The sequence below is a fragment of the Petromyzon marinus genome, chromosome 3 (genome assembly GCF_048934315.1).
Source record: "Petromyzon marinus isolate PM22_M1 ecotype Great Lakes invasive population chromosome 3, UKy_Petmar_22M1.pri1.0, whole genome shotgun sequence".
Lineage (NCBI taxonomy): Eukaryota > Metazoa > Chordata > Hyperoartia > Petromyzontiformes > Petromyzontidae > Petromyzon > Petromyzon marinus.
The window spans coordinates 2,429,855-2,442,013 of record NC_133669.1 but is presented as its reverse complement, the minus strand read 5'-3'; the positions used below and the strand labels follow the sequence as shown (position 1 = coordinate 2,442,013).

General features: G+C 43.7%; 1 protein-coding gene across 24 annotated transcripts in view; it reads right to left on the bottom strand.

Moving 5' to 3' along the window:
• LOC116951355 (myelin transcription factor 1-like) overlaps nucleotides 1-12,159 on the bottom strand; it is a 291,238-nt gene that overhangs the window by 84,250 nt on the left and 194,829 nt on the right. For all 24 annotated transcript variants that reach the window (XM_032970065.2, XM_032970058.2, XM_032969992.2 and 21 more), the window contains one exon: nucleotides 2,683-2,975. In XM_032970065.2, coding sequence (XP_032825956.1) covers nucleotides 2,683-2,975 — 293 coding nt within the window. The remainder of the gene's footprint in view (nucleotides 1-2,682; nucleotides 2,976-12,159) is intronic.

Genomic DNA, 12,159 nt, shown 5'->3' with positions numbered 1-12,159 from the left:
GTACCCCTGATGTTAGGGATGAGAAAGGGGCACAAGGTGGATTTTTTAAGTTCAAACATTTTCATCCAAGAATCAAACATTTAGATAATCATTATGCTTTTAATTAGGAGGACAGACTTGACGATATGTGTGCCAAAATGCCCGCTTATTTAATTTGGGTTTCGACTTAATTTGGCACAAAGCTCAGCTCTGATCATCAAAAGCTTAACTGCGGGGTTGCCTGTGACGTGACAAACATCCCCATTTGCAAAATCCGTGATAAGCGCAAGCATCTCTTGTGTGCACGAGGGATATCAGGAGGAGTTCCGTGATATCGCCTGCGATTCTAGTTCTGCATGAGTAACATTTGGAACATGACAAAACTTATTCATCAAATCTTAAATATGAAATGCTTTGGGTTCTGAGTCGGACATTTGCACTGAAACTTAAGAATTAGGAATATGCCTTTGATTGCTTGAATGCATCTCAGGCATTTAAACCGAACTACAAGCGACAGTAATATGTTTAAATGGTACGTCACAACATGAACACAGCGACATATAACTTTACTACATACTGTATATTATTTCGTGTAATACAGCAATACATTATTACATACAGTACATAATAATGTATTGTTATATATACTCTACGTTTTAATTACAAATATATGTGGTACGGTATCTGCCCAAGGGCACGTCAACAGTGGAGACGGAGCGATAAAATCAGCTCAGGAGGAGCTACGTGGATTGTGACATCCCTGCGTTGCGAGACTGTGCAGCCGTTCACCCAGCAGTGGATTGACCATGGACGATGATTCTCATTATTCATTATGCTTCCGATATTAGGGAGCCACTGGAGCCATGCACTCTTAAATCTATGTTTAGAACTTCTTTTCGTGTTTAGTTTGTTGTCCTTCCCCCTCGCCCGCACCTCCGATTAGCACTGTTGGCTACATACGGTGCGAAAGAAGTTCAGCACACACATACGTACATGCTGTGTGTATGCAATGGAATTAATGCATCCGCAGACAACATCCAATGCATGCTAACAGCAGGTGACATCACTGTTTTGCACCACTCTCACCTTTACATAAGGCAGGACGAGCATTGGTGCACTCACAAATAATACATGAGGCCTGCCTCATTGATTATTCATGGAACTTTTTTTTTTTGCTCTCACCTCGTTCACATGACTGGGAGTTTTGAATTTACAACATACAAAAAATAATGCTGGAAATGTAAAATTTGGGGGGGGAAATTTATATAAACAAAAATATTTCACGCTTTTTGTTTCATGCCAAGTTTACAGCTGGAAAGTCCAATAAAAAAAACTGCGGTGGTTACATGAGCAGTAGTTCAAAAATGGGAGCTATCTTCCTGTCAAAGAAAGCAAAGCATAAAATGATGCAAAACAGTGTGCAGCCCCACACAGTTAAAGTACTTTAACCACAGTACTCCCAAACCAAAGTGAACACTTTACTCATGTCTTCCCAGCGTAATGTTTTTAAATAAACAGTAAAAAGGGTAGTTGGTATCAAGTGCCAAGTTAGCCCCAGTCGGTGAATGTTTTTGTAAGATATACAGTATGTTCCATGCCAACTCATCATATGCATTTTTTTTACTTTTTGTACAAATGAGATCGCAATAGTGCAAATTGGAGCAAACTTCAATTAATCGAAATCCCGGGAAACAATCGCAGACTATAAGGCACCACAGATCTATATCCTGATTTATCCCCAGTGGATCTTCTATCCGGCCAGTGCTCGTCTTTATTCTGTTTTGTGAGATAAGCCAAAACTTTCGTGAGATTCGCCAAAACTTCCCACTGTAAAGATGCCGAGCGTTGGTATTAATTGAATAATGGAATAGAGCAGTTTTAATGTGGTGATAACCCATATTTGTCATTGCCATCATGATCAGCATCAGCGATCTATGAACCGCAAGATTAGCACGGTTGACTGCGTTACGGTGCAAAAAAAGTTCAACACACAGGATGAAGGCCTCCCCACATTGCCTGATGGACTCGCAATGCCACAATCCATCTCAGTCCAGCACCATGAGCTCATTTAATCTTTCCAACGCCACTGTGCTTTGTCCTCTTGGGGATGTCTATCTCCCTTCCGCTGTCATTCTGTCACCAGTTTTGACCATTGGCCATCATCTCTCGCAACGATGTGTCCTGCTCAAATCCACTGACTGCACTTTCCCAGACAGTCATGATGATGTCTCTCACGTGTGTATATTTGTTCCCATTCGAATCAGAGTCTATATTTAGACTGGAGGAGGAATCCGATGAGCTATGAAGCTCTTTTTCCATAGATGTCCAGTATGGTCGGGTCAGCATATCCATCTGTTCCTCTTTTTGTCTTTCAGTGGAATTGAAGCATGCAGTTCTCAAAGTTTACGTGCATTATTTTCAGCTTTTGCTTTCATTTGATAAATTATTGTCTCTGTGTTTCACCGATATGTCATAGTGGAAAATATACCAATTGTGTTGAACTGCCACTGCTTATGAAAACGAATAAACATACCAAAGTTATTGTAATTGCTGCATTTGTAAAAACACATTCATATGATGCAGAGCAAATACATATTATGTTAAGACAAGCCAGGGAGATAGCATGATACAACCGCTCAAGCAAGTATTTTAACAAAATACATGTATAGTGGGGCACTTGAAATCGAACGTAAATGACCGTACCTGACTCGTCATGGTAATTCGTTTTCACGCACTCCTCTACGCTTCCGTCACCCCCTACTCTCCGTCCCGCCTCCTCCTCCTCCTCCTCTCCTTGCCGATCATCTTGGCGTTCCGTTTCGAGGGTGGCATCCCCACGATCAGACTCTTCAGGCTCCTCCTCAACCTCAAAAAACTCCTCCTGCGCGGAGCCGTTGAGCTTGAGCAATCGGTAGCGGCGCTTGCCAGGGGGCGGTGCGGCGACCACTGCCTTGTCCATGCTGCGCCGCTTCTTCGGCAGTGGGCAGCCATATGAGCTGCGTTTGTCGGGACACACGCGAACGGACACACAGACGGCGGCGTACGTTGGGTTACACTCGGACGATGGTGCCGCTGCGCTTTCGAGATGGCCCGGCGACCCGGGTGTCTTCTGCGCGCCGAGCCTTGGGCTCCGATCCAGGATGCAACCGCCCACGATAAAACTGGGTTCTTAAGTGTAGTGAGTTTATGAAACTGGGTCCAGCCATCAATGATTGCACACACACACACGCACACATAATCACGTTACATTTAGTCTGTTACTTAATTTTGTATTTTTAAAAATCCAGCTCTGACAATGACAAAATTAATAAGTGTTGACTGCCACGTGGCCAACAGCCCTATAGCAGGTCACGTGGGAAGATGAAGTCCCACCCATCAACACGATCACTTGAAGGGACCTCCAGTGGAGTTATTATATCTATTCAGTTACGGAGGATTTTTTTCACAGCCACTCATACTCAAAATGTTAGTCAATGGTCTAACCCGAAAGAGAATACTTGAGAGTTCTGATATCACCTTGCACGGGTCATTCTCTAACACTGCTGACTCTCAGAGTTCCCAAAGGACATCTCATCATCGCATGCCACTGACAGCACAATTTGAATATATTGAGATTAAATAGTGATTAAAAAATAAAAACGTTATGCTTAAACAATTCCATAAAATGCTAAATGTTCCCAAACGTGTTGGCAGGTGATATAAGACGATAAACTATAATACGCATGCTGAGCTTTTATGACTTAACATTCGCATGTAAAAATCATCACATTACGATGGCATGTGGTATCTAATGTCTATTTTCGAGCAGTCAATATCCTTGAATGCTGTGCAGATCACCTGATGGCAGGTGCCATTTAAGGCCCCTATCCATCGTGCCCCGCATGCGTACGCGCGGTGAGATACAGTGCTGAGGGATATTCACGTCCTATGGAAGCTCTACTTTGGGAACAGCATTGAGACAAAGGTATATTTCACAAGGGATACTTGGATATAAGGAAATGACTGTCATAACATATACATCAAGTGCAGGAGTTAAAGTAATAAAGTGTCGATAACTGTTAATATGATGAAGCTATACACAGTAGAAATCCCCTTATCCGTGCAGTTGTGGAGAAGGAACTTTGCCGATCCTGGTATACGCATCGTTGACTCCATCGCAAAAAAAACGTGAATAATCGTGGACAATAGGGTTGATAATTGTGCGGATAAAGTGACTATCCACAGAGACCATTTTGATGCCACGGATAATCGCAGTCGCAGGTAAGAGGGCAATGGATAAGTGTGCATCGAATGTCTTGCAAATACACTGCAAAGTATCAAAATAAAAAAATACTTTAAACGTCTATGGTGTTTGAATAAAATGAATTGCGATCGTAAACAATAGAAATCAATTCGACTTTAGTTGGTAGAGATGACTCTTACCAGTTTCTAAAACTCTGCATTCAAGATTGCCAATGAGCAACTCAATCCGTGGAACCTTATCTATATAGTGAAGATAAATAACTAAGAAATGTACTGTACAACATCTGTACCAAAATGCAATATAAATAAGCAGATATCCAGTTCAACTATACAATTGTATTTAAAAGATTTATAACTGAAGTTTGTATTTGCTTTCAGGGCTACGACAAAAAACGTTGAGGATTTTTTCTGTGCACTGGGCAAGCGTGTTGGCTAAAGTGGCAATATTTTGGAATGCAAAGTACTGATATAAACAAAATAGATAAAGGTCTCCTTAATGCCATATCAAGAAAAGCAGGATGATTGTAAAGATCGTAGTGGTGTAGAGATTCAAGGTGCATGCTTTAATATGTTTTAAAAAATAATCACAGCAAGTTAAAACTTGAATTGCATAAACAAAAGATGACATCTAGAATATAAAGTAAATGTTTACATGGTTATGTATAGTGTGAAATTAAGTGTTGACAATACATTTGTTATTTCCCTTTGTTTTGGCGTGTTTGAGTGATATACTGCAATTATATTCCGTCACATTAATGTTAATTTACCCACACTGCTCAATTAGAACTGCAAGTATTAATTTGGATTACAGAATAACAAAACTGTCACAATTTTTTATATATATAAAATGGATTACGGTAGTGCGCTGCGGAATTTACATCTGGCTGAGCTTGTGTCATAGCGTCTCAGAGTTGTATTAATACGTGAAGTCTTGATGATTGCACTTAAACGAGTGATGAGTGTAATTTTTGGCAGGAGCGGAGATAGACACTGCAAACGGCATCCCTCGCCAGGGTCAAAAACAGCTGGCACGTTATCTTGCTGCTGGGAAAAGGTTGGCGGGATCTTTCATTTTCCTGTTGCGAATGAGCATTGATACCCCTCCTCGATGAATTTGCGGATAAAAGCAGTTACCTTCACATTATCTGCAAAGAGCTGCCAATTGTGTTACGCGACGAACAGCAACATGCTGCGTCATGCGTGCTGCGATGGGTGGGACATTTTCAGAATAATGTATTAACACCACGAATTACTAATTAACGCAGCCCCCCGCTAATGCAGAAACTCTCCAGTAGCTGGCGATCAAGTGGGAGTCCTCGCAATTCAGATCTTGCCAACCCAGTGGCACATGAGGGACCAGTCTGGTGAGAACCCAACATCTCCCGATACCGATGTGGCTTCACACCAAGAAGTATGTACTTCCCGCAGGCAGAGGGAATTGCACACTGCACTGTGTGTGTATATATTGTTATGTATAAATGCCCAACGTCTCTTGTGAACGGTGGGAGGCCAGAGGGCGTCTCGTGCGTGACAAACGCCTCCGGCTCGGTGAATGATTGCTCCACCTTGTCTCCTCCCCGTGCATGGACGAGGAGGGCGAACTGAGGTCTTGTAGGCGATGTTGCGATCGAGAGTGGCAGTTGTTTTTGTTGCCACAGTGATCATTCACACACTCGAGTACCTGTGCTGTTCATTTCTGATGTTTGCTACATGCAGACGTACCATTTCACGGCGATGCACGGTGCAAGCAGTGTTAAGGTACCGACACATCCACACATCCACACTGCACGACAAATCGACTCCTCTGTCAACTTCCTCCTGGTACTGTTCTCGCGTTATTTTGTATCTTGTTGGAAACACGACGTTTTTCCGGCCTGTCCTATCCATCTGTTATGTTGACGGGTTTCCTTGTCATCTACAGATTTGATTATTATTGGCATTTGCCAAGCTAATGGACCCCATCGTGTAGATGTGGGCACTCTCTAGTTTCACAGGGGCAGACTTTGCAGCAGCGAACATTGATGACTATAGTGCGCTGATGAGTCCTAATCAGGACAAAGCTGGTCCACAGTTGCCTAGCTCTCGTCTCACCGCTGCCTGTCAATCAGTTACATTTGATCAATTCTATCTTGACGCTGATGTAAGACAACAGGACCACAGTGCAGTACTTCGGGAGCTGCTGCCGATGGGTTTTGCATAACGCAGAAAGGGCGAGTGCTTTTGGCAAACGCATTTGCGAGTTTTTTTTATTATGATGGGTTTTCTCATCACTGCAAGATATCGCTGCTCGAGACCAACCGAGTTCTCACTCGACAAGGAGGTCCCATTCTCAATCCTTACTACAGAACTGTGGACGTCCGTGCATCCGTCCCTCGCTGCCTCCAGCCAGCAAAACTTCTAGATTTGAAACTTTCGTGACTGCAAGGATCCATACTCTTTGGTTCTATTCGGTAAAGTCACGTAGGTAAAAAAATAAAACAACAAAAATCACGACGTGTCGGCCGCTTGTGTTGTGGCCGAAACGTCGTGATTTTTGTTGTTTTATTTTTTACCTACGTGACTTTACCGAATAGAACCAAAGAGTATATGGATCCAGCAAAACTTGTTTCCAATGCAGGATGACAGTCTGATGATGACAGTTAAATTATTTGGTGACGCTGCGTTGCCAGTAGTGCACGAACGCAAACTCTAAAACAACAAACTCAACACGTCCTTCAACAACGCACAAATGCAATTCAGTTCATGAGCATGTATAATGGGCGACGTTTCGGGCAAGATTTTTTCTAAAAAAAAAAAGTTCCATCGCGCACCAACTCAATTCCGCACAGGGCCACGAGATGGCAGCAAAGGCAGAGGCCGCACGCAACGAGGGGGGGGGCTGCAGTGCCCGCCCCCCCCCCCCGCTGTGCCCCCCCCCCTCGCTGTGCCCCCCCCCCCCCGCTGTGCCCCTTCCCTGGTGAGGGTTTGCGGCGCTCAGCAACCACGTGACACGGACGCGGCCTTTGGCTCGACCGTCGAACGAAAGGCGGCGGTCGCCGTCCCGTTGCGTCGCTCCCTCCTGCCGATATTCAGGAAGCCCGCTGGGAGCCGTGCACTTTTACATTCCCTCATTTCTTTAGAACTTGTTGTTATTGTTGTTGTTGTTGCGTTCAGTTCTATTGTCCTTCCCCCGCGCCTCCGATTAGAACGGTTGGCTACGTACGGTGCGAAAGAAGTTCAACGTGCATACGTATTGTCAGCAATCCTCTGGCCAATATTATTATTTAAACCAATATTTTTTTAAACCTATAGCGGCAACTCACCTGTCCCTCACGCAGTGCTCAGCTGTGCACCCAGGGGTTATTCTCACTCAGGTTTGTTCACATAAAAGACCACCGCTATATGTATGAAATGTATTCTGGAAACGTCTTATGGATGAGTTGTGGATTTTAAAGCCATCGGAGTGCAGCCCTCGAAGGAATCATCAACCCTAACTCATGGCAGCATCTTATTACTGAGCAGCAACAGTTACACTTTGTGGTCAGGTTAAACAGGTTAGGACACATTGGTCCTGAAGTTCATTCACGTGGTTTATAAAGGGTTGCACACAATGACCTGGGCGGCCATTTGCTGATTATAAATTGAGGTTTTGGGAAAACTACTCCACTAAAAGTCTCATCGCGTAAATACACGTTATAAACAACATACGAAGGCGAACAGAGGGGTTATTGAATCTCGAGAGCTTTTAAACAGACGTCAGATCAGATGATGCACCTTACCAATTCGAGCGTTCGTGGCTATCGATTTCCAACACACTCTGTCTTGTTCATTTTAGGTCATTAATACCTCATTGGTCACCAGTTTTATTCATTTGCAAAATGTAGAAACCTTCCTTACGGTCCCCTCCGTTAAACACCGATTCACCATTTTACACCTCTGTTTCTTACTGTTAAGCCGATTGCAATCATTCTTTAAAGGAGTCACTCCTCAGCTGCAGCTAAATGTAACCTATAACAACAGCTCTATTCAATAATTATATCTCACAAGCAGAGACGACTGTTGACGAGCCGCAACACTCACATTTCATTTCGTAGTGACTTTCCTTTTGGTTAAAAAAGCCATCTTCATGGAAATTTCCTTTCCTAAGACACTGCGCTTCCTAACATCGTTCTCAAGCAACTTCTGTTCGCCAGACAAGACAAGCTGCCGCGCCTCTGAAAACTGATTCCCCCAGGACTTTAATCACCACTACAGGAATCTGTTTTTGTCTTGGCTGGCTTTCCCGTATCGATGCGGCCCATCACTAATTCCCGAAGCTTGTGTACCGTGCTGTTTTTTTCTTCTTCCATTGGCCTCGTGTTATCTTTGTATCTGGTTGCATTCACCACCTGGGATTTTGCTGCACACAGCGTTGGTGTACGGTGCTATTCACAGGAATATTTTGCTGTTTTTTTTCATGGATTTTCTGTTTGCACAGTCACGTAGTCACATTAAGATGTTTTCTTGTTCGTTTTTTTTGTTTTTTTGTTTGTTGTGGTTGCACCCGATTCAAGAGCCGAATGGCTCACAGGGCTATACCAAAATAAATAAACTGAAAATAAATAAACTGAAACTGAAAAACCTAGCTTCCAACGTTTAGGTGATCACCACCTTGTTTCCATACGGGGGACATCGCACAACGTTGCCTCAATAGTCATTTGATTAACGCCCATTCCGCTCCTTCTTGTAGCTTATTGCACACAGACACACATATATTGATCATAACTGAAGGTGTTTTGGCGGTTCACATACACCGTCGTCATATTTAGTGTTTTTTCTCTACGGTGATATATGTTGACCTCTCAGAGGCAGACTCGAGTAAATCTGGGGTCAACTCTATGATAATGAAAGGAAATTTGAGGTGTATTTGTCAACACGGGGACATGTAAGATGCTATCCCCAACTGTTATAATAAATACAGTGCATTATTCCGAGTGAACCCGTGCCTGTGGATATCACGGTCATCGGCATGCGTTGTTGGTGCTCTCTCTCTCTCTCATTTCTCCACATTTAATTTACAAATACAAATGCATACATTATTCAAGCCCATCAGAAAATGTATTCAGCCTTCCACATCCACCGAACCCCAGCCTTCCACCTCTGCTTCACGGTGATGACCATTCACTCAGATCATAAACAGTACATTGGTAATTTCTTAAGCCTCGTTCATTTGTAAATATTAAGATGCAATTATTTTGTTCATTCTCATGACGCTGGTGCGTGTTAATTAAAAGTGCTAGGTGTTAATCACAGTGCATGTAAACGTGATTGGCACGTAGTAATTACGTGTTATTTAATTATTTGCGGGATGCCGGACATCGTGACCCCTCGCGGCCGAGAGGCAGCGCCGCCCGCTGCTTGTGGCACAGCCATTAGAAGGTCGCACTCGTCACGCACAACGAAAGCGCTCGCCACAAATGAAAACCGCAATACCTCGCTGATCTCGTCAAGAAACAAACCACGGCACGGCACTCCGGGCATCCTGGCGGCGGTGGCGGCTTTTGGCCGGGCCATCGAACAAAGGCAGCAGGTCACCGCATCGCGCGGCGCTTTCAGATGCGCTTCCGCAGCCGCTTGGAACGCTCTCCCTTCCGATATTAAGAAGACACCGGAGCTACGCAACTTGCAAACCAACACTGAGAACCCGTTTCCTTAGAACTGCTTTTTTTTTTGCACGGTTGGCTACGTACGGTGGGAAAGACGTTCAACATACACACACCAACACACGCACACAAAAACCATGCCGTCTACTTCACAGGAGACGCTGGGGATCCCTGTGACGCCACGCACGACAGCACGCCGGCGTGCGGCGGCGGCGTCAGGGTACAAATCTGCCAAATTCGGAAATGTACCACCGCAAATGACTCAAATTCGGATTATACGTCGAGCAATCATCGGGAACTAACGCCCCAGGTCACTCTGGCGAGCGAGACTATTCTGGTCCCTTGAGCTCCTCAGCTGGTTAACAAAATAAACTTGAAGCTCCCATCGCCGAAAATGCTCACTCATAATTGGTCTGGCTTGATTGTATATATTTTTTTTACTGTTTTCTGCCATCAAATCCTCGGTAAACACCGAATGAAGAGTTTAAGGAATTAAATGTAAAAAAACGGCAAAAAAGATGTCAAGATTTCAATCGCTGTGGCCAGCTTTTTTATGTCCTTCACTGATAACATTTTTTAATGAATGTTCCACTGCCGCCGTCCGTAGCACCTCGGTAGAAGTAACCGAGCGGCAGGGGACTCGCCATTGCTGTGACCTTCCCGCACGCCGAAGTGTTGTGTCTCCAACTCAAACAATATTGTAACAAAACACGAGGAGGCAATAATGTTGTAGCCCTCTCAATGCCTTGCACGCTCCGTACATTTTCTCGGACACAAAGAAATAGACGTTCTTGCAGTTACATTTCTCATCGCCGCATTAACATATGTACCTCTCGCACTGTCCTCTGCTGACCTCATGGCATCCTACCATCTGTGCCCTGAACGACAATTCCTACCGCACCCAAGCAAAAACTATAAATATTCATGCTGGGCTAAAAATTCGCCATCTCTGTGTGTGTGTGTGGCAGGCTCCTGGCCCCCATTGCATCTGCTTGAAATCTCATCCGAGCCTAATTATTCTGACAAGGCGCCTCTTGCAGAATTTTTCCGACTGACAACCAGTTCCGCCTGGCATGAGTCACTGTCATTGTTAGGCAAAGTGGCCCTCTGTGAGCAAACTAATTAGAATTTTTTTTTTACCTTTACCATTTGCCACCCTCGGGAGTTTACTCGTACACGTGTGGTTACGAATTTAACTTCGGAGGGCTTCCCGATGAGAGTAACTTTTTTTTGACAAGGGGCAAGGAAACACCGCCACGACCGCTTTCACGAGGATGCGAGAGCGGCGACCAAGACGGGAGTTAATCAGGACGATCGCGCTGCTTCAGGGAGTATTCAGACTTGAGATAAAATTGATAAAGAGAACAAATGGTTGACGGTTGTCCGGTTTTAATGGAAAAATAACAGCGTATAGCTGGAGAATTCGAGAACAAAAGTGCGTGTGATTGAATGTCTATATTCAATTGATGAGTTGTCGCGATTCACGGTCACTTAAGAAGCAATTATTCGTTTTAGTTAGCATTGCATTGAATTTTAGTGCCTCGAGTGGATGCACGAATAACACGAACTTAATCCGCAACATTTAACAATATATTTTTTCAATAATCTGCAGGCGTCTTGTCAACCCACTGCTAGATGATCGCCTCCCTATGCTGTGTCAGACATGGGGGTTGCTTGACCATACTTCACCGCGCTGGTCGGTACAAGTCGGTGAAGGAGGAATGGCAGTGATGATTCATATACTGTATCACCTGCCACTGATATATATTTTTACTCATGATGAAAGAAATAACCAAGAAGGCTTGAAAAATAAGAGTGATGAAGCAATAATATTAAATCTATTGAAAATATTGTGTTATGCGTCATTCGTTAAATATACTTATTCTAACTTAAAACATAGGTTATTGTGGCGAAACCCAAAAAACAAATAATGATCAGATGCTATGTAAATTTATATCATGTGAACTAAATACTCAATGGCAGTGGATAAAAAAAATGTATTTGCTTCAGACGATTAAACTGAAGTTCTGTACGTAGTCGGGTTTGTAAATGGAACAAACCGGCTGCACCCGTCCGAGTGTTTTTGGAACGGTTATGTAACTTGCCGATGCAACGTGCTGGGCCAGGGCATTTCACGCCCTGCAGTTAATGAGCATCCACGGCGCAGGTCTGCATTGCTATTCCAAATTTGTTCCACGGGAATTTTTCAAAAAGATTAATATGTTGGCATCAAGTTAATCAATCACGTAACTCTTTTGAATTTCACACGCCAAGTGCGTTAAAAATTACACCGTCAAAAACACAAAAAATAACAAAT